Here is a 21,765-nt window from a genome sequence, read left to right as displayed (position 1 = left end):
AAAAAAAAAAAAAAAAGGCTTTGGATCTTCTATATTGAGAGGCAATCTATCCGTCAAGCTACGTACAGTACAGTACCTAGTTATGTAGATGTTCTACTCCTCGCCACCCTCCCTCCTCCCCTTCCTTCCCCGTGTACGGGGCATTTTTCTCCATATTTCTGGCCGGAAATAGAAGGGCGGAAATAGAACAACGGAGTGGACGGAAATAGAAACACCAGGTACTTGGCTGATGCTACCTACTTAAGTGCTCTAGGTGGGTGAGTGGGTGGGTAGCGGCTGTTATATCCCGTTCTTGTCGGTTTGGCATGATATCACGTCGCATCATATCGCATTCGTTCGTTCGTCATACGTGGAGGTAGGTCTTGGCCAGCTGTGTAGGTGGATTGTAGACACCGATGACTAAGTATCGCCCTCTTCCTCGTCCTCATCGTCCTCTTTCCCAGACGTCCTCGGTCCTGAAACACACACAGACACACACACCCACGGTCCGGACATGCACGTCTCTATCGTCCGGTGCGGTGCGAGCGATAACGGTGGTAACGGTGGTAACGAAGGAAAGGAGGGGCAGCGAGGGGTGGTGTGGTGGGGTCGAGGGGCAGCACACAGACGCACGCTCGACGCAGACGCTCGACCACGGCGCTCGACCACCGACCACTGTCGATGAACTTACCTTAGGCAGACCCACATAGGGGGGAGGGTGCCGTAAGACTAGGTACTAGCTGTGCTAATCAATCAGTCGGTTGGCCGGTGGCCGGTCAATCGGCTCGGCTCGGTTCGGGTCGTTTGGTTGCGGTTTGTGGGTGTGGGTGCGGGTGCTGGAGCTGGTGGGTGGTGTTTGTCTGATGGTGTTTGGAGTGGTAGGGGTAGGGGTAAGGGTGAGTAGGTGAGTAAGAGTGATGATAGCGATAGTGATAGCAAGGGAGGGAGGGCATCGCATCGCATCGCAGCCGCCATCACCATCGCCATCACCAACCATCGCCGTCGGCGAGCCCGCCGATCCGTCACGCCCTGGCTAGATTGTGGGTAAGGCAAGCCCAGTACTGTAGCGAGATCAGAAGGCCATCTCCACGGGAATAGCGAAAAGCGCATGGCGCGTCGCCGAAAAGGGCGCACGGGGGACCTTTTTTAGGAAATGCGGTTTTGGGCGTCTGGCGTCTGCGACCGGTCGGGGGGGCAGGGGGCAACGGGGGTGCGGGAGCGCTGGTATGGCGTGCGTTTCGGCGCGTCTGCGTGGAGCGTGGGTTCGTGGGTTCGTGGTGCGTGTGTGGGCTCTCTCGGGAGCGGTGGGTAGTGGGGTTGTGGTACGATTTGTAGCGGGCGTGCGTTGGCTGTGGGTGGTGGATGTGGTTCGATAGCTTAGGGCGCTCGCTCGCTCGCTCGCTCTTGGCTCTGCTGCTCTGCATCTCGCGGCGCGCGCAACGGCCTTTGAGGCGTGTGTGGGTGCGTTCGGTGGGTTGTGGTGATGGTGGTGGTGCGTGCGTGCGTGGTGCGTGGAGGGGCCCCGTGCTGGTGGTGCTTGTGGGGTCGCGCGTGGACCGTGGGTGTGGGTGCGGGTTCTTGGCTTGGCTTGGGCGAACTGGTGGGGTGCGAGATAGGGGGGCAGAGGGGAGGGGCAGTTGGGAAAGGGGAGGGGGAGGGGATGCGCGCCGCAGGGGATGGATGGGCCTACGCACCTAAGTGGGTGCTTTTGGGGTAGCTGGGACGTGTGTGTTTGAGGTCGAGGAGCTTGGTCTGCTTGGCTACCTTTGTATATCCGTTTACCTTTTGCCCCTGTCTTTCACGCTTTTGCTGTCGAGTTCCTCTTGCTTGTGGCTTGGTGTCTCTGGTACGTATGTACGCTTGCCTCTCGCTCCTGTTTGCTTCTAACCGCTGTTTTCTGGGTGTAGGTATCTGGGATAATTGTCTTGTAGTAGGTATACGTACCGGCATCATCACCCCGGATAGCTCGGCATCTTGTTTCTATTCTGGATGGCTCGCCTATCTCAGCCCAGACCAGCTAGCTGGGTGGTTCGGTGTTAACCTTAAGTCGACCGCGGGGTGGATGGCTGGCGAGGCAGGTGTTGGTGCTGCTGGTGGCGTAAAGAGGGTCGAGGTTTGTGGTGCTGCCTAGGTAAGAGAGCATTGATGCTTACTGTGCTTTGTTACCAGACGGCAGTACCCAATGAGAACGCACACATAGCAACAACATTATTATTGCCCATGCACGTCATTTATTACAACTCCCTCATTCACCAGGAAACCGGCGAGTACCGTCTACCTTTCCTTAGCTCCCCCACTCGTCTTCCCGTTAATACTATCCTTAATTTATTCTCGTCGCCACAATCAACACCATACAAACCTCCCAATCTTTAATAAGCCCACTTCTCTCTTATAACGTTCATCCACTCACTCAGATTTCCATTTATTTCTCCTCCGCCTTACTACTTTTCCATAGAAAATACTACTTTCATCCGTTGTACACTACTTCGAACGTGCAAGGAGATTTTTTGAAGCTTGCGAGCTTCCGTTGGATGAAATAAAAGCAAACAAAAGGGATACATACGCAGATAAAGAGGAACAAGCAAACTAATACCGGTAAGAAAACATTTATTCTTATCTTATTCAAGTCATCAGACTAGCTTGGAGTTTCAGTGCTTTATAAGTTTCCCTGGTATAATCCACTACCATACACACAATCCGCTCACCAACGAGGAAAGTTTGTTCTCTTTAAGACAACGCCCACAAGCTTGAGCACCGGTTGGGCCAGCTCACATCTACACTAATCCGCATCCAAAGAGGAACCAGAAGCGATCTCATTATCGTGTCTGTAAAGTGAATGCCTATGCCATCAACTCCGCTTCTCAATGTTCTTCATCACTGAATCTTAGTGGCGGCGTGTAGCAGTGCGTGATATATATTTCCTACCGGCCTTAAGCAAACCAATTCGGAGGAAACGTAGATGCTGCTTGATCGCCGCCATGTTGGTATCTGTCGTAACCTACCGGACAGTAAAATAGAGGAAGCGCGAGGTAGTGAGGTAGGTATAGAAGTACGCATTGCGCATGTTATGGCGTTCGTATCGACCTTTACTGTTTATAAGGTCGCGAAATACTGATCGTAATGTTGTTTGACAAATGAGAAAATTATCAAGGGAGTGAAAAATAAGTAATTTCCTTCTAAATGCCAATGGACCAGTCACGCTTTTAGTACCTAAACAAAGATTAGAGGTCACTGAAGCTCGAAGCCTTTGCTCTTTCTGTCGCGCTATGAGATTGCTTGCTGTGATGTTTTTTCATAAAAGAGGCTACAATTCTAGCATGCGACATAAGGGATAGTGACGAGATTTCTTGAGAAAACGCAAGCGCTAACGATAGCAAATAGGGCGATGTATCTTCTTATAAATAGCCTCACCACCGCCCTCCTCATCCAACACACCATCACAGCACTCTACAAAGTAAAAAGATTAGGGTCAAACAGTATAGCAGAGACAATGCTACCGAAATAGGGGGTAACTCAAACCTTACAAATCCATCGCACAAGCACTAAACTGCCGTCCAGCTGACAGCTCCTTGCCAGAAGTGGCCGCACACACCATCACCATCACAGCTCCCCGCTGACGCCGCCTATCTCCAACACCCAACAGTACTCACTATCGCCACCACACTTCCCACGTACGGCCACATTGGAAAGTGTAAAGCAGCGTCGATGCCTGGTTGTAAATGCCTTAAGGAACTTCGGAGGCCTGCATCACGGTAAAACCTTGCTAGTTCTGCGAACATCTGGCGAGTCTGATGTTCTCTTTCGAGCTTTGCGATCAATGACTTATTTGCTTTAGTCGGAATAGTAATCGAAAGGGTTTGGACAAGTAGTTGGTTGGTTCATAGTAGCATACGACACGAAACTCATTCCTATCGAATATCTTTATTAAGACGAAGCAACTTAAGTACTAGCTTTAAAATTTTTAGCAGCATACCCCAATAGCGAAATGACGATCAGTGATTCAGTAACAGTGAGAAACCCCACGAGATGAAAAGCAAGTATACACAACACAACATCAGAAGCAGAAGTTTCGTTATCCGCTTCAGTGTTCACTGCACTGCCTTCTCTTCGCCTATAAAACCCGAATTAAAAACCCCCGAACTGATAGAACTAACCAGCATATCTCCTGTTCAATGCGCAATTGCAGGATCAATATCACTTTATAATCAGGAGGGCCAGGGCCTTTGTTTTATTTTGTTGGTAGAAGGAAGTGTTTGTTTTTTGAATAAGGACTTAATTCGATTTCCCTAGAATAAATGCATGTACCATCACCACCGCCACAACCTAATGATACACTGCATAACTACGCCCCCATAATGCCATTTACTGCCATATTATTCAGAATAATCACGTTTCCCTGTCTACACCGCATCCGCTTACGAGTTACCGGAACACACATTCACACGCGCACGGACGCCCGACACACCCCTAGGGGTGCATGGCAGAATCCGACGGCCGAGGAATATCAGTTGTCCAGTGACAGTAACGGCAAAGAAATCAGAGCCGAAGCTATCAGACTACGCACTCTAACCCGCATCGCATGCACATGCACATGCACAAGCACAACGCAGCCCCTTAAACCCCAAACCCCAAACCCCAAACCATACCAAAAAGCATCCTCCATCAACGTCTCCCCAAACTAAAGAAAGGAAAATGCACATCTCTCACTATTCTCATCACAAAAACCAGTGCCCCTAAACAAAACCGCAACCAACGCCCAGCGTCCAACAACTCAACCCAACCCTCCCCGAACCCAAACCCTCACCCACTCCCCCTGCCTACGACCGGAGCCAGATCACAGAAGTCGCGACCAACAATCCAGACCAGAAACTGGTGGCCAAACTACTGTGTGGATATGCTTTAGTGTCACCCCCGCACAGGATATACCAACGATGTTGCGGCAAGTAAACCGTGGTGATGTTGATTTTCGGCAGCGCGCACCACCAGTGTCATGTATTAGCACGCCTTACTGCCGCTCATCACTAGTCGCCGCCTTATGAGCCCTACCCCGCACCCACTTGACTCTTCTGCACCATTCGCAGAACCCGAGTGGAACTGGACGCAACCGAACCCCAACTAAGTGGATTGTTCATTTCGACTGCGGCATGAGCCATCCGTAGATACTAGGTCCCCGTTCCTTCTCAAAGCGCTCGCCTTGTAGATCAAGGAAAAAGAAAAAGCCAAACACAAAAGACCACCCTTTTTATAAAAAGCAGCGCAGCACCAGACGGGCTACGCAGAGATACGAGATACTGTATGTAGCATGAGAAAACAAACACAAAACAGGCACGAACACCAACAACCCGCAAAGCACAAAGCACCAAGCACAAAAGTAGCCCACGAAATTTTCTTTTACTAAAAACGTCGCGGACGGACACCAGGTCCAAGCAATATCTACAAGCCAAAAAAACACCCCCCAAGATATCAAAAGCTGCTGTGCGCGCTAACAGCCCACACATCACTCAACCGCTACACCCTCACCCATCACCCAACACTCACTTCGCTCATTTACCAAAAACCCCTCTCACACAATCCATAGTTGCAGCAGCGACTAATTTAGCAGCTGCCGACATCAGCCTGCGTGTACTTGCAGGCGCTGCTGGGGCCGGAGCCCTTCTCGGTAGGCTCCTCATCGTTGTTGTCGGTGCCGTTGAACTCGACGCAGATGTCGTCGACATCGGTAGCGCACGAGTCGGTGATGGTGGCAGTGTCGCCGTAGTTGGAGTTGATGCCGGCGAGCTCCTTGCCGCCCTTGGCGACGATGCCGCTCATCGTGACGTGGCGCTCGGACATCTCGTCGCAGTTGCCGCAAGAGCGGTAGAGCTGGGGGGCGGAGTGTTAGCTTGTTGCTGCCTGCCTGTTTGTGTGTGTGGTTGAGGATGAGTGTTTACCTTGCCAAAGTCCTCGACGTAGAAGTTCGAGATGGAGACGCTGCCACCGCCGTTGTGCTGGATGACCTTGTCCTCGGCGCCCTTGGCACCACCGCCCTTGACCTGCGAGTTACCCGCGTTGCCCTTGAAGGAGAGCGCGTCCTCGCAGACGGCGACCCACCAGACGTTCTCGATGGTGCATTCACCAGCGCAGTGAACACCCTCGGTCTGGTCGGCAGCGATAATGACGTTGGAGAGGGAGCCACCGTCGGCAACCTCGAAGACGGCGTCGGAGTCGCCACCCTCGTCCTGGCCAGTGCAGTCGACGCCACGGCCGAAGGCCTTCATGCCACCGTCAAAGGCAGTGACGGTCATGGGCTCGCTAAGCTGGCTGGAGCCAGAGGACTGGGGGAAGGTGGTCACGGCGCTGCCGCTGCTGCCACCGGCGGCCGGGGTGGTGGGAGGAGTGGCGACGGGGGTGGCGGCGCGGACGGCGTGGGCGGCGTAGACAGCGCGCTCAGCACCAGGGAAGCCCTGAAGAGCGTACTTGTCGTTGCGGGGGATCATGAAGGCGTCCGTGGTGAGGGACAGCGCGCTCAGGGCGGCGACGGAGAGGGAGCGAGTGTTGTACTGCATTGTGTCGTTGGTGGGGTGGGAAAAAGAAGGTGGTGTTTGTCGTCGAGGGTATTGGTAGAGAAGATGCTAAAAGTGATTGTGGGAAAGCGTGGCTAGCACAGCTAGAGAATGAATATGCACAAGAAAGACTGTTGAGGAAGGACTGGATCACGAAATCGAGTGGCAGCGAGCCGGGTTTATAAGAACAAAGAGGCAGGCATCGGCTTGGAGGCCTGTTTCCAAGTATATCACCTACATGGTGGAGCAGTCGTTGAAACACGCCTCTGGTAGACGGGCGCAGTGAACAACGCAGGCATTGACATTGCGTATGCCGGTATCAAAGGTCAAGGATGTCTTCGCCCAAAGAGACAGGATCTTCACGTTTCGGTAGGGGAGACGGGCGAGTTGGGCCAGGGGATGGGGTGTGTTTACGGACGAGCTGCAGCTTCGGTCAGAGCGTGCTACGAGGCCATTGGCGGGATGCCGCATTTGGTGTTGAAGAGGCGCGCGTCAGGAGAAGAGCTTGCCGCCGTTCGGAGAGATGCTTGGCTTCCTTGGCGGCCATTAGAGTGAAACATGAGTGCGCGGGATTTGTTGCACGGAGGAGAGGCTGCCTTTCCGCCCAGTGAGCGGAGCAGATCATTGCCACTAACTGCACCGTTCCTGAGATCTCCGCCGCCGATCTTGTCTCTGAGCACGTTGCTACCGTGGGAGTGGAGTGATGCGGGTGCGGGGATTAGCTGTTTCCGCTGGCATGTTGCTGGTCCAGAGCGGAAGAGATTGCGTTTCAAGGCCAGTGAAGGGCTGACGCAGCGGAGAGGGTACGCTGTTGAGAAGACGGAGGTGGCGTGGTGAATTGGCAACGCATTGAATGAACGAGGGTGTCAGGACCAAGTGCTGGGATGGGAGAGAGCATGAAAAAGAAAAAAGAGAGGAGAGAATGAGGGATGCGACAACAGGGGCGACAGAGACCAGATACGCGGCGGCGGAAGAGAGCAAGTTCGTAGCGGAAGGAGGAAGTTGCGATGTCCCCGACGAAAAGCCGGCGCACATCGCTTCCCGTCTTGTCGGCATCCCGACTCGCCCTCCGCCTCCCGTTCATCTCCCTACCGACCGACGATGACGACGAACACGAGCACACGCGGCATCGATCGACAGCGTAGCATTTGCGGTGGAGCTGCGTTACTGCCTTCCACCACTTCTCTCAACTGCCGTTTGTTTCATTGACGTAGTGTTTCCTATACCTTCAAACACCACAATCACTATCGCCATGCGCGACCATGCGAATTTTGCTTCACCGCCGTCCGAGCTTTCGCCCTGCGTTGCGGCGTCGTCGCAAGGCTCTGCGAAAGGACGGAGTTACTCGCACCGCTCCCCGCTTCATGCCTGCAGAGGACGCCGTAACTGCAGCGATTCTCCTCACTGTCATGCACCTCTGAACCTGCTGGACTGGACGCAGTGTTTTTCCTAGATAACGACAATGCCACGCTCTTCCCCGCCCATTGCTCTGTTGTGCTGTTCGTCCGCGTCGTTATGCTTCACCTCCGATTTTCTGCGTTTTTGGTTCTCGTGAGTGCGCTTAATTGCGCAGGCGACCCGTGGGCGCGGAAGAGGGATGCAGCAAACAGCGGTGTGAGTGCAACGTCGAAAGGAGTTTGCCAGCAGACTGACCTTGCGCAGCTCGTGAACATCAATCTCGCTGAGCATCTTAACAACAGAGCCTTTGGGGCTTTTCCTGGTGATGCCGACTTTGACGGGTCCAGGCAGTCTTACCCCGCACAGTCGCTGTCGTCCAATGGTTCCTTCAAATCGAGGAGTTCCGGTGTAGACTATCTCTTGCCGGCGACAGGGAGACCTGATGCGAGCGACAACGTCGTGTGCCTAGGACAGACAATTGCAGTGTCTCCGGACAAGTACTTCAGCGCTCAACTGCTAATCGCAAGCGACCGGAGAGACAAGGCCGTGACCAAAAATGTTACCTTTACTTACTCCGACAACAGCAGCACCGTAGCAGAGGTCCGCGCAGAGCCGTGGTGGGCGTTTCTTACCCTACACAAGGGCGAGATCATCTTGCCGTACCGGTACACTTCCAATGACACGGACTGGAACACTACGCACATCCACGAGTACACTGCTCCGTTGGAGTATGGAAAGACGTTGACGTCCATCAGTCTTCCGACAACCAGCAATGCCACTACCGGCAGGCTGCATGTCTTTGCCGTGTCTTTGAGACAGGCAGACGGCGTGCAGGTGCAGCATGTACGACCGACACAGAAGGAAGGAGAAAGCAATGTACAGCTCGTGGAGGTAACAGTGGGCAACGGTGGCCCTGAATGGATACATGGTGACGGCATTCAGATTTCGATAGATGCCCCTGGAATTGAGACGGTACAGGCAGCCCATATCAAGCGTCTACGACCAGGAGACCAAAAGAAGGTCAACGTGGGTGTTGTAGGCAGCACCGATTCCACTGTCTCCGCAACGGTCCATCTCCGAGACGACAACGAGCAAGACAGCTTCCAGTTTCCCGGTCTTGCGTTCGGATTCAAGAACTTTACGAAATCGCCGGATAGCCTGGCCTTGCATGAGTCTCCGGAGTGGTTCAACGACGCCAAATTCGGCATCTTCATCCACTGGGGCGTCTATTCAGTGCCGGCATGGGGCAACTCGACGCCCTACGAGGTATACGCAGAATGGCACTGGTGGTACTCGCACAACCGCGCCGCCGACAAGGCCGACGTCTACGACTACGGCAAGCACTCTGTCTTCCCTTTGTGAAAAGCTCACCACTTAGGCAGGCACTGACGGCGTACAGATCTCCGCACCTACGGCCCCGACACCGTCTACGACGACTTCTTCCAAAATTTCACCGCCGAGCACTACAACGCAAGCGAATGGGTGGACCTGATCGCGGCAGCCGGCGCGCAATACTTCGTCATAACCAGCAAGCACCACGACGGGTTCGCGCTCTTCGACACGCAAAACACGTCACAGCGCAACGCGGTGCACCACGGGCCGGGGCGGGACGTGCTGCGCGAGCTGTTCGACGCCGCCGCGGCGCGCCACCCCCACCTGCGCCGCGGCACGTACTTCTCGCTGCCCGAGTGGTTCAACCCCGACTTTGGACCCTACGGCTTCACGCAGACCACCAGCAACGCCTCGACGTCGTGGCTGGGCATGCAGGCCCGCAACCCGTACACCGGCGCGCTGGAGCCGTACACAGGGCGCGTGCCCGTGGGCGATTTCGTCGCCGACGTGCTGCTGCCGCAGCAGGAGCAGCTGGCCTACATCTACAACACCAGCATCATGTGGTGCGACTGCGGGGCCGCAAACAGTACGGCCGAGTTCGCCTCGCGCTGGTTCAACTCGCGCCGCGACGTGGCCATGAACGCGCGCTGCGGGCTTCCGCACACGGCGGACTTCGACACGCCCGAGTACGCGACGCTGGGGGCGGCGACGGCGCGCAAGTGGGAGGCCAACCGCGGCCTGGATCCGTATAGCTACGGGTACAATCGCGCGACGCCGGACGCGGCATATATGAATGCGTCGACGGTTGTGGCGATGCTGGTGGATGTGGTTGCGAAGAACGGGAACTTGCTGCTTGATATTGGGCCTAGGGCTGATGGGACGGTGCCAGAGGTGCAGGCGAGGGCGTTGAGGGGCGCGGGGGGCTGGATTGAGAGACATAGCTCTGCGGTTGTGGGGGCGCGGTACTGGTTTGTTGCTGCTGAGGCTGGGGTGGGTGGAGAGGGTGCTGAGAGCGGTGTAACGGGAGTGAGATTCACGCAGACTGACGACGCGTTCTACGTCTTTTTTATGGGGGGCATGCCGGTGCCGGGACGGGAGATCGTGGTACAGGCTGCTGTGCCGGTGTTGCCGGGGGACAGAGGTGTGATGTTAGGGGAGGCTCAAGTAGGTGAAGAGGAAGAGGAAGAGGAAGAGGAGATCGAAGTCGAGATAAAAGTCCTAGAAGGGACAGGGTGGCTGAGCGTGCGCTGGCCGGAAGAGATGGAGGGGCGGGGCGAGTGGTGCTGGGTTCTGAAAGTGGAGTATCGCGCTTAAGTGCGTAGTGTTAAAGTTAGATGAGAAGGAGGAAGTGCGCTTGCGCTCTTTTGCACTCTTTAATCGTCTTGTGGAGATGCATTCGTTCGTTTAGTGGGTTGGTGGTTGAGATTTAAGAAGCCACGTACAGTGTACATACCTTTTGCAGGAGGGCCGGGCACGTTCGTTCGCTGTTGAGTGTAGTTCTTTCTCTTCGCGTACTGCTTGGACTAGTTACTTGAGTGGGGATGGCACCGGATAATTTGCCCACCCTACGTGATAGCATCTACAGAATTATACGAGGTATTTTCTACTCTTTAAGAACTTACGTCTCTATACCCTTATAAGTACCTTTATATCCTTTGAATAATTTATTTTCGTACCCTTAGAGTATACTCTAGTACTCGTATATATCTTTACTATTATATCTTTTAAAGTACTATTATACCTTATATATCTTTACTTTTACGTAGTTGTATAGTACCTACTAGCTGTAGTATACTATACTTTCCTAAGGAGTACTCTATAGGTATCGTAGATTTCACTTAATGTGTAGTCGAGGGGTGGGCAAAATATCTAGAAAGGGATGGGCAAATTATCCGGTGCCGTGGGGATATGTGCGTTGGAAATGCCGACGATGTTTCTGTTGACGATGCCGCGCTGTGAGCGGGGTCAGTGTGATGGCAAGAACGTCTGGAAGGTAATTATACACATCCCTACGATGACGACGATGATATGAAAGAAGAAGAGTAAAAGAAACCTAAGAAATCGGTGAAGAAAACACGGCATCCGAAGCCAAAGCCGAAGCACTCACTAATATAAGGAAGAAACCCGATCTGAAATTCCTAAACTACTTCGGAGAATGTGTTTAGTGGAACACCCAGACTTTCGAAGATGCTGGAACCGGCAGGAAATGATGGTCATGTAGTATGTGGGTGGGGAGAGACTTACCTGGACCGAGTGATACAGATTTGATTTTTGTTCTTTATTCCTGACGAAACGATCAGTGGCGATTACCACATTCGTGTGAAAGCATTGCGCGTCATCGCTGGCATGTGGTGTTGAGCGCCGTTACGCATTACTGCTGACGATGATTACGGCGGCGAGAAGTGTGGGCGTGTGGTCTAGTTTGTTTTATTTGTGATACGTGTGCTGCCGGATAGAAAATGGCATCTCCCGAATCAGTGTGATGTCTTGATTTAGGTAAGGGAGTCGATAATCGCAGTGAGTGAGTGTGCCGGGAAGTGTTCTGTAAGGAATGAATGAGTAGATGTGGTGTTCTATTTATAGAGTACTCCTTCAGCCATTCGATGACCTCACTGAGTACTTCCAGTCACTTTCATAGTAGTTCTCGATACGAATTTACAAACTTAGATTTAAATCCGAGGAGGTCGTTTTTGATAGCATATATAAATGACTGAACTCCCTATTACTATTATTTTTCATGTCTATATCCTTGAAGAAGAATCCAGTGAATAGTTCAACACTACGCGCCACTCCCTTACCCTCTCCGACAAATTTCTCGATCCTACTGGATAAGGAAGACTTTTATTTTTATTTTATTTTATTTATTTATTTTTTTTTTTTTAAAAAAAAAACGCACAGCTCATGCGCAGCGCCGCGTGCACCAGTCCGATCTAGATAAACGTATAAGACATAAGTACAGCACTCACTTATTCAGCACTAATACCCCAAAACAACACGACCACGCATCCAACACAACCCAAACCAAACGCAAACAAACATGCACTCCGGATAACCATCAAGGATATTACTTAAGTTCACGGCACAGCGACCCGGCACCTACGCTTCTCGTTACATGCACAACCACGCATCCCATGCACTACACAACCCAAACCGCAAAGCTCTTCTCCCTTCCCTGTCTCACAAACCGCCTTGTTCCCGAGCCTCACACCCCCTCACGCGGCATATAATAGCAGCACTAGCTCCCACGCACCCACACCAGACACAGACACAGACACAGCCCGCGCAGAGCGGCTATCCCTTTCCCCGCCAACGCGAGGAGCGAGAGTCGCTGTTTGCGGCCAGCCTACATAGCCAGGAAGCTAGCCATGGTTTGCTGATGCTGACAGGGGCGGGGCGGCCCACAGAGCGCACGTGCGTGCAGTGCGGTATATAGCTTTAAACTCTAGTTATTAGAGAAGAAGAAGAAGAGGGTAGTAGTGGTGGTGTATATATAAGCACATACACACGCCACCAGCAAGTTAAAACACGGCTTATAACCCTAACCAAGCCTCCAGGCTCCAGCAAGCAAGCACGCAAGCAAGCGAACAAGCTGCTGTAGCCCTGCTAAAACACACATGACTATACAGCAGTGTGCCTTAAGGCTAATAAGGAAGTCAGGCAATCTCATCCGACCTACGAGTCCGTCCCTACATGGCATATATGCCACGGGAGAGAAACCCAAACCCCGCGCCCAGCGATAGAAAGGTAGACAGATAGATGGATAGATAGCATACATGCATATAAGCATACGCAATCCAAGCACGAACCGGAGCAAGTCTAGCCACGTGCGTAGGTTTCCATTCACGTTCACCTCCGCCAAAAGCGTACCCACACCCTCACTTTCTCAAACACTCTCTCCACGTGCCATATGCGCCTTATAGGTAGGTACCTAGGTATAATGCACGTCTATATTTTTTTTTTACTGCGTACTGCGTACTGCGTTCTGCGTATCTCCCCTCCCTGCCCCCATTTCCCATCAACGGTCACCAAACGCTCAAGACCCACTTTCTGCGCTGAACTCCTAAGCCCAGGTCAAGCTAATCAAGTACGCAACCAAGCCGACGCTATCGCAACCGACGCTATCGCTATTGCTGTCCAGGGCAGTGTGCGTCGTGCCGCGCCTTGTTCTGTCCTTGCCGTGCCAGTGCCGCGTAGTGCCAGTGCGGCTTTCCTCTGCTGCTTCTGCTTCTGCTTCTGCTTCCATGCAAGCAAGCAAACAATCAAACAATCAATCAAGCCGTTTGATCTGATCTGATGTGGTATGATCGGATTCCGACCTGTCCTGCCCGATACTGTCCTATCCAGGCCAGACCAGGCAATGTAATGCAGTGTAATGCAAAAGCATGGGCGTTCTTGCTTCCTTTCGTCGGCGTGCGTGCACTTCATCCTCTCCGCTAATGGCTCGTTGCCCTTGCAATATTGATTGCATCCGCTTCCGCTTTCAGCAGCCTCTTTTCCCATTTCTTCGTCCCTCCCTCTGTTCATCCCTCCCACCCTTCCTTCACCGCCCACCCCACCAAACCCCACCAAAACACATCCAAACACCCCCAAAATCACTCGCCATCGACGCCCTCCTCATCGCCCACCCCGCCATCATCATCGCTCTCATCAACCACGGGCTCCGAAACCTTTGGCTTCCTTTTCCAGTTCCCCCTGCCAATACCCTTATTCGCCGGATTCTTGCCCTTCTTCTTCTTCTTCGACGTCTTCAGCTCGCCGACGGCCTCGCCCCGCCGCTCCGCCGCAATCTCCTCGTTCAGCTCGCGCAGCCGCAGCAGCCGCGCCCGCACCTCCGGGTTCCCCAGCATCCGCTCCACCACCCCGCGTTCTCCCTCCTGCCACGCCGCCTCCGCCGCCACTGCCGCCCGGTACTGCTCGACGCTCTCGTACGCCGCGGGCCCCGCCCGCAGCCCCGTCAGCATAATATCTTCGAGCTGCTCCGACAGCTGCTGGTCCGTCGGGTAGCGCATCCGCGACGACGACGATGACGACGACGATGACGCCGCCGTCACGTGCTGCTGCAGTGGTGAGTGGTGGTGGTGGTTGTGGTGGTGTTGCTGCGCCTTTTTGGCCCACGTCTTTTTCTTCTTGGGCATTGCGCTGGTCGACGGCGACGACGGGGATGTTGATCTCTTGCGCTTATGCGCCGCGTCGACTGACGTCAGGCTGGCAGCCTTGGTGCTCGTGTCGAAGTGCTGCGCTGGCTTCTGCGCCGAATTGCCGCCGCTTCCGGGGCTGCCGTGGGGGGAGATTAGCCCGGGCGACTTGGGCTGTGCGGCGTTTTCCTTGTTGGACAGCGGCGGCAGGCCGTTGGGGAAGAGTCCGGGGAAGCGCGTCTGCGGCTTTTCCTCTGCCGGCTTTGGCGGAGGCGGCGGTGGTGACACAACCGCTGGGGCTGGCACTGATTCTGCTGGGGCTGGTGCTGCTGCTGATGACGATGACGATGAGGTCTTGATCTTCTTGGGCACGTGAGCCGAGGGGTCTCCTGACGCGGCGACCGAGTCCTTGCGCTTGCGACTGGCGGCTGCGGCGGGCGGAGCGGGAGAGCTAGCGGGCGAGACGGCTGTGTTGCTGGATTTGGACGAGTAGACGCTTTCTTCGGTGTGACTGCTGGGCGCAGTCGAGGTGACGTCGCTGGCCGTGTTGTAGGAGTACTTGTTGTCTGCGGCCGGCCTTGTGCGACGTCGGGGCCCGGAGAGAAAGTTGGAGGTGAAAGAGCTGTGCAGCTCCTTCTCCAGGCGCGTGGCCGTGGACGGTGGGGCCTGCTCTTCGGCGGGATCAACGGGCACGTAGGCCCAGCTGTGCTTGGGACGCGACGACTTGGCACGCCTGCCTTGATGCGAGGCGTCGGTGGAGATGGAGTTGATGGAATTGGAGCGCAGCTTAGATTGAGATTGGGGCTGGGGAGACATGCTGACGTGATGCAGGTGCGAAGAATGTGGAGCAACGGAAGAGGTGGTCTGGGCAAGAGAAGGAGCGGGAGGAAAGTAACGGAAAATGGAATCTTGATGAAAAGTTGTCATGGCGGGCAAAGCAAGCGAAGTGAAAGTCTCGGAGAGAAAGGGTGTGTGATGGTGGCGGAGCGTGTTGGTTGAATGGCCGCGGGTGCCAAGACCAAACACGCGACGCGTCTTACAATGCAACCCACGGCGGCGAGAGAGAGCGGGCGCGCGCGGCTGCGGAAAGAGGTGGAAGCAGACTTTTGGCAGTTTGGCCAAAGCGCGCACGCACGTTTGTTGTTGGGTGGGAGGAGGTAGGTATTGTAGTAGGGGAAGTTGGTTGGAAGAGGAACTTTGGGCGGCAGTCAAAGGTTGGTGTGTCTGGGATCAGGATTCAGGGTTGCTTACGTCAAAAGGGTCCGCTAGGGGTTCCGCAATGGTCTACAGGAGGCCTCCGCGCCCGTTTCCCAATCCCATCTCGACATTTCTCTTATATGCAACAAGGGCTATAGCTATTATTACCCTTCCGGCCCCCGTGTCACTTGTAGTGCGCTCGTGCAAATCTTCTTTGATGCCGATCCATCGTCAAGTCATCTCCCACCAAACCAACCAAGACATGACCTATCGCCCACATGCAAGGGGGGAGGAGGGTGTCGCTTTGGAATTTTTTTCCCTTGACCAAAGAGAGAGGCAAAAACATCCCTGTTCCACACGCTTGTCTATGTAGAACACGTAATCATCCCAAAAACGACCGACTGCAGCGCCCCTCACCTGATGAGGAAGCCCGCCGCGAAGAGGCAGGAGCATCGCAATATGAGATCGACATGCTGTCAGCCCACGAACTGCCGCCCTGTCAGGAACAGTCAACAATCTTCCCCCATCTTCATCACAAGCCCGTTTTGCCACCCTCCGCCTCAGCCGGCCCGTAAAAGCCCTTGGGAGCCTGAGTCCGGCGGCTACACCACGTGAGTCACTACTGCTCTTCGTGTGCATTCTCCTCTCTGCGCCTCGTTGCCCTAGTCGCATGGGAACCTTCTCGACGACAGGAAGCGCAGAAGGAATGTCGTCGGTAGGTAAGTGAAGAGACTCGAGCTTGTCGGGCCGCGCGAAGCCGCAAGAACCGGCTCGAAAGAACGAGTCGGCGCGGTAGTTTGTAGAAACGGCCAGAAACGAAAAATCAGGTGCTGGAGACGATGCTGCTACAAGCCAGGTGCGCAAGTCTTGGGCTCCGAGGGCTGTATCTCGTATTACCTATCAGTAGAGGCTGTAGATCTTACACATCCGTCTTAAGCAACTTGCGAGAAACGCAGCCTTATGACTATCTGGCACAAGAACAATCTTTTTTTTTTTTTTTTTAAAAAAAAAAAAAAAAAAAACTAAAAAAAAACTGCAGAAGAGGTTGTATGACAGCCACCAGGCATGAAAACGGCAATCCCTCACTAACCGAAGCAGCAACCACTTCATCGTCACATGCGACCATCCAGCTGTCTTCTTAGGTATTTTCTTACTCTCCCCAACCTCACACCCAGCACTGCATGGCCTTGAGCAAGACACTTCGTCAGCGACTCCACCATCCTCGCACTGTGATGCACTGCAAAACCAAACAGCAAAACAACCCTCAGAACCAACAAACCCGCAGTGACACTAAAACGCTCAAGCTCTACATTCGCACTATACAACACACACGACATGACCCACAAGCACAAGCACACACACCACCGCCACCAATCCACCCCCAACAAGTCTCTATCACACACCAGCATCCAAAGCCGAACCCAACCCCCACCTCCAGCCGCGCCAACCCATCGCAGCGGCGCACCCGACGCGTGCCTGGCTGGGCAGCTAGCCTAGCGGCCCGGCACGCAGCACGTGGACCGGCAAGCAAGGGAGAGGTACCTATGTACTCGGCAGGAGCGTAAGCGCCACGCTACGTGCTACGGTGCGGTTACGTAGGCAGGGGTAGGATCTAAGTGGAATCGAGTTAGGTAGAAGTATGTTAGTGGGGTCCGCTGCTGCTGCTGCTGCTGCTGTTATAAAGTGCTGTTATGAAGGCGAGGGTTCGTAAGGTGCTAAGTTGGTACTCCTAAGTACCTATGTAGGCAAGAGGCGAGCATGGCCGTTCACACAGCACGGCGCAGCGCGCGAAGACGGACAAACACACACACCCATCCAGCCAACAAGCAAGTGCATAACAGACGGCGCAGCAGCCTCGCCAACACCAAAAAGCGCTGCGTGCAGGTACACCTAGGTAGGCAAGAAACGCCTCTCGCGCATTCATAAAGCCTTAGCCGGTATATACACGGCATACGTGGAAGTGCAAGCGTAAATATAGCTAAAAAAAAAAAAATAAATAAATAAATAAATAAATAAATAAAAAAATTAAAATTAAAATTGAAATTAAAAATAAAAATAAAAATAATAATAAATAAATAAATAAATAAATAAATAAATAAATAAATAAATAAATAAATAAAGCTAGCCAGAGCAAAGAATCGCTGCCACGGAGCGCAACGAGAACGGACGAGTGAATCAAACAGACGAAGCAAAACCAACAACCAAGACGCCCGAAAACGCCGCGCAGCACCTCCTCGAGCAGGCATACAGGCAGGCATGCAAGGCTGTCGCAAGCCCTGCAACAAGCAGCAGGCAGCTGCAGCACTAGGTAGCGTCAAGAAAGCGCAAACCCCGACACCCGAAGCAGAGCGCAAAGCGCAAAACCAGAAAAGAAAAACGAAAATGAAAGATGAAGAGAAAGCAAAAATAAAAAGAAGACGGGTACGTAGAGTAGGTAGAGCAGGTAGGTGGGTGCCTAGAGCAGTACCTAGGATAATAGGTAGGTACTCTACCTAGGTAGAGGGAGGACCATAACGAAGGTAGGTAGGTAGGAGGTAGGCGCCGACCTCCGGCATACGTCATACCCAACCAACCAACCAACCAACCAAGTCCGCCCCCGCCCGCAACAGCGCAACGCAACTCAGCTCAGCTGAATCCAACAGCGCGCCCAACACAACCCAAGCCGGCCCCACCCGAGCTGAGCCGCGCCGCCCCCAATGCCGATGCCGGTGCCGAGGCTGATAGCAATGGAGATGGGGATGGAGATGGGGATGGGGATGGAGATGGGGAGAAGTAGAAGAGTCGGGGCCAGGACAGGATAGGATAGGTGGGTATGTATGTAAGTAGGCAAGGTAGCACGCCAACGGCCGCCTCCAACGGGACTCAGCAAGCCGACTCGACGCGTTCCCCGTGTGCAGCCTCCCTCTGAGAGAACTAGCTGGCTGGCTGGATAGCTAGACGCGAGGTATGGTTGTTCTCTGTAGTTTGTGCGTATGTTTGTATGTATGTATGTTCGTTGATGTTGTAGTAGCAGCATCCTTCGCATCCTTGCGTTCCCCGCCCACCGACAACGCCCGAAGAAGGTAGGTAGGTAGAGGTAGGTAGGTAGGTAGGTAGGTCGGTCGGTGTCTTGATGCGCACCTCAACTCAACTCAAACTCAACTCAACTCAACTCGGCTCAACTCATCAACTCATCAACTCAACAAGCCTGGCTGGCTGGCTGGCCGGCTCACCACGCCAGCGCACTTAGACTCCCGTAGTGCTGTCCGCCACACTCCACGCTCCACGCTGCACGCTCCGCGTTCCGGCTGAGAATGGGGTTTCCCGTGCGTGCGTGCGTGCATGCGTGTCGCGTATTCTTCCATTCATTGGCTCGTTGCGCGCGCAACGCCATAATCGCTCTTGCTCTCGCTCTTGCTCGTTCAATGTTCTTTGCCGCTTACTCATTCTCGTCCTTGCTTACTTCCGGTCGCTCACGTTCGTCCGCTCGCTTACTCGTCTTGCTCAATTCTGGTTGCTCACTTCCGGTTGCTCACTTCCGGTTGCTCACTTCCGGTTGCTCACGTTTCTTCGCTCGTCTGCTCACTCCGTCTGCTCACTTTCGTTGCTCACTTCATTCGCTCGATTCGTTTGCTCGCTTCGTTCGCACCACCACCACCCCACCCGATCCGACGCCCGTCTTGTCTCGGACTTGGAGGGGGAGGGGGATTATTTGGTGATGAAGCCGAGGTAGTCGGCCACGATGAGCGTTACCATGCTGATGTGCGAGTGGCGTTAGCGGTGTGGCGATGTTTCGGGTGTGCGCGCGTGTGTGTGCGTGTGTGCGTGTGTGTGATTTGCTGGGATAGGGGAGAGAAGAAGAAGAGGGGGAGCAAGACAGAGAGGGAGGGAGAGGGGTAAGTAGGTAGGGGAGTAACAAGCAGGGGCAAACTCACGCATGCGGCGCAATGCGGACATAGTACGTGCCAAAGCCGCGATAGAAGCGCAAGAGGCCCTCCTCCCTCGCGACCTTGCTAAAGCAGTTCGCCATGCCCGTATACGGCAACTTGCCATCCGGGCCTCTCGTCTGCTTCTGCAAGCGGGTCTTGACGAAATCAAACGGCAGCGAGAAGAACGAAGCAAAGAAGCCGGCGATGGCGGAAGCGGTGAGCGTCTGCTCGCGGCTCGACAGCGACGACTCCTTCAGCCGGTTCTTGGCCTCGCTGAAGAAGGCCAGCTGCCCAAAATTGAGCGCCATGGCGCGCACGACGGTGGGGGCGCAGCCGGCCCACAGGGCGGCTACGCCCTCGGCGCGCGAGATGCGCGTCAGCGCGTCGATGACGGAGCGGTAGTGGGCGCGCTCGGCGGGGGGTTTGAGGCCGTCGCTCTGCATGCGGATGAGGGCGAGGTCGGCGGGGTTGCCGACCATAGCAGCGAGGCCACCGGCGGCGAGGCCCGCGCCCGCGCGCTCCTTGAACCCGATTTTGGCGTTGCGCTGCTCGGCGCCCGCCGTCATCGTCTTCATGAACGTGTCGAAGAAGCCGAGCCGCGCTGTCGTGTACACGGCTTGCCGCAGCAGGCCCGCCGACAGCCCCGTGTACAGGTCCAGCAGCTTGCCCTGCGCGACAATGCTGCGCGTGACCGACAGCGGCGTCGGCTTCGGGCCCGTCTTGACGCCTTCGCCGGCGAGCTGCAGTCGCACTTTGATCATGTCGATGGGCTGGATGACGGTCGTGGCCGTCATGCCTGCGAGCCCGCCGTTGATGAAGGGCAGGGCGGCGCGCATGGCCGGCGCGTGCAGCAGATCGTTGGTGGCTTTGGAGGGGTTTTCCGCCGCCGTCTTCATGGCGTTGGGCGCTTCGCTGAGGGATTCCTTGGCCGAGTTGAAGGCGTTGGTCGTTTGGCGCTTGGCGGCCTCGAAGGCGGAGGATCCGGCGTTGGACATGGTGCTTGCTTGCTTTGCTGTGTGTTTGTTTTTTTGTTGGGACTGGGTAGGTAGGTGAGGAAGTCGCGGCAGGTGCAGAGGAGAGAGGTCAGAAGGCACGAGGGCTAAAGTAGTCCGCCGTCGGTAATGGCTTCTACTCTTCCTTCAAGGAGGCCTGAGGCTTTGCCGGAGCTCTCTCGGACAAGAGGAATGTGCCTGGATCACCGCGGGGCGATCAGTACTGGAGTGGGTTTATAAAGACAGCAAGCGGGCTCGCGCGGTGAGTGAGGGGGGGAAAGCTAGTGTAAGCCAAGCGTGGTGGGAGCTGCAGGGACAGTGCTGGGTTATAAAAAAGCGGGAGAGAGGAGGCTTTGTTGGGACAGCTAGAGGTAATGAATCATCCCAGGGCGGATGTGATGGCGGCGACCCGAAGACACAGGCGCACGGGGCGCTTCCTCTCCTTCTCTCACGCTTTGGTGGTGGAGGTTGCGGAACAGGCCTACCAGTAGTGATACCGTGCAGCAGCGCTAAGCCCCGCACGCCGGACACACGAGTGGAATACGCAGGAGTAGGAGCTCGGGTAGAGTGAGTGCAGCAACGGATAACAGCAGAAGAGACGAAGAAAAGGTAAGGGGAAAACGCGACGACGGAAAAGCAATAGTTAGCGGTCGTAGTACGTTAAAGTAGTGGGCGAGGAGAAATGGAATTAAAAACTCTGGCCGAGCGGAAGCTGGTTTGGCACGACGACCCCTCCTGGCCTCCGAGCAAGATGCGGGGAAGCGCAGCAGACCAGGCGTAACACGGCGAAGCTTGTTTGTCGTGCCATCGACAGGCCAATAACAGCTGAGGTACGTACCAAGCTAGGGCAGCAAAGCAGACGCCAGCCAGTGATGAGCCCGGCCGTGGTCCGACTTCTTCCTGCGTGCTGCTTGCTGCGCCCGCGGCTTCATGGGTCATGATACTCGTTGGGGATGGCGCCCTCGCCGTCTTCGTCGCTGGTGTTGTGTGTGGATGACTCTGAGCTGCGTCATGCGCGCTGTCATTGGCCCATAGTCACGTGACATGGCTTCATGCTCCCAGTCTCCTCTAGTACCCGAGGTTGCGGCGGCGCGCCTGGGGCATCCATCCATCCATCCTCACGACTCTCCGTCTCCGTCGCTCGCGCACTCGCAAAAACACCAACCAGCGCATGCTCCCTGCGGCTCCTCCGTAGCCGCGACCCGGGCCGTCGGCAACGCACGCTAGAGTAGGTACTCTACCTAGTCGTGCTCGGCTGCACGATATGAGGACGAGAAGAAAA

General features: G+C 54.7%; 8 protein-coding genes across 8 annotated transcripts; 2 read left to right on the top strand and 6 right to left on the bottom strand.

Annotated features, from left to right (window-relative positions):
- Window positions 1-814: 814 nt before the first annotated feature.
- On the bottom strand, window positions 815-1,834 carry K452DRAFT_290000 (uncharacterized protein). The gene has a single exon (XM_033540925.1). It carries the CDS (start codon window positions 1,401-1,403, stop codon window positions 1,002-1,004), a length of 402 nt encoding a protein of 133 aa, XP_033395158.1. The 5' UTR covers window positions 1,404-1,834; the 3' UTR covers window positions 815-1,001.
- Window positions 1,835-5,574: 3,740 nt separating this feature from the next.
- K452DRAFT_232407 (polysaccharide lyase family 3 protein) lies at window positions 5,575-6,455 on the bottom strand (the record flags this gene model as incomplete). The annotated part of the gene is made up of 2 exons (XM_033537230.1): window positions 5,575-5,841; window positions 5,910-6,455. 2 exons carry the CDS (start codon window positions 6,453-6,455, stop codon window positions 5,575-5,577), a joined length of 813 nt encoding a protein of 270 aa, XP_033395157.1.
- Window positions 6,456-7,098: 643 nt separating this feature from the next.
- Window positions 7,099-7,806, bottom strand: K452DRAFT_77511 (uncharacterized protein). The gene has a single exon (XM_033547123.1). The coding sequence runs from the start codon at window positions 7,575-7,577 to the stop codon at window positions 7,206-7,208; it is 372 nt and encodes a 123-aa protein (XP_033395156.1). The 5' UTR covers window positions 7,578-7,806; the 3' UTR covers window positions 7,099-7,205.
- A 1-nt stretch (window position 7,807) lies between these two features.
- K452DRAFT_77520 (glycoside hydrolase family 29 protein) lies at window positions 7,808-10,679 on the top strand. Its single transcript, XM_033547124.1, has 3 exons — window positions 7,808-8,135; window positions 8,184-9,255; window positions 9,319-10,679. Exons 1-3 carry the CDS (start codon window positions 8,037-8,039, stop codon window positions 10,563-10,565), a joined length of 2,418 nt encoding a protein of 805 aa, XP_033395155.1. The 5' UTR covers window positions 7,808-8,036; the 3' UTR covers window positions 10,566-10,679.
- A 2,444-nt stretch (window positions 10,680-13,123) lies between these two features.
- Window positions 13,124-13,694, top strand: K452DRAFT_77465 (uncharacterized protein). Its single transcript, XM_033547120.1, has one exon. The coding sequence runs from the start codon at window positions 13,159-13,161 to the stop codon at window positions 13,543-13,545; it is 387 nt and encodes a 128-aa protein (XP_033395154.1). The 5' UTR covers window positions 13,124-13,158; the 3' UTR covers window positions 13,546-13,694.
- K452DRAFT_77492 (uncharacterized protein) lies at window positions 13,666-15,489 on the bottom strand. Its single transcript, XM_033547122.1, has 2 exons — window positions 13,836-15,489; window positions 13,666-13,777 (listed from the first exon to the last, which is right to left on the bottom strand). Exon 1 carries the CDS (start codon window positions 15,311-15,313, stop codon window positions 13,844-13,846), a length of 1,470 nt encoding a protein of 489 aa, XP_033395153.1. The 5' UTR covers window positions 15,314-15,489; the 3' UTR covers window positions 13,666-13,777; window positions 13,836-13,843.
- A 2,533-nt stretch (window positions 15,490-18,022) lies between these two features.
- K452DRAFT_77470 (uncharacterized protein) lies at window positions 18,023-18,708 on the bottom strand. Its single transcript, XM_033547121.1, has one exon. It carries the CDS (start codon window positions 18,606-18,608, stop codon window positions 18,204-18,206), a length of 405 nt encoding a protein of 134 aa, XP_033395152.1. The 5' UTR covers window positions 18,609-18,708; the 3' UTR covers window positions 18,023-18,203.
- Window positions 18,709-19,270: 562 nt separating this feature from the next.
- On the bottom strand, window positions 19,271-20,486 carry K452DRAFT_232585 (uncharacterized protein; the record flags this gene model as incomplete). The annotated part of the gene is made up of 2 exons (XM_033537241.1): window positions 19,271-19,319; window positions 19,498-20,486. The coding sequence occupies 2 exons, from the start codon at window positions 20,484-20,486 to the stop codon at window positions 19,271-19,273; spliced, it is 1,038 nt and encodes a 345-aa protein (XP_033395151.1).
- Between the last annotated feature and the right edge of the window lie 1,279 nt (window positions 20,487-21,765).

The sequence above is a fragment of the Aplosporella prunicola genome (assembly GCF_010093885.1).
Source record: "Aplosporella prunicola CBS 121167 unplaced genomic scaffold K452scaffold_20, whole genome shotgun sequence".
NCBI lineage: Eukaryota > Fungi > Ascomycota > Dothideomycetes > Botryosphaeriales > Aplosporellaceae > Aplosporella > Aplosporella prunicola.
This window is presented reverse-complemented; position numbering and strand designations above follow the sequence as displayed.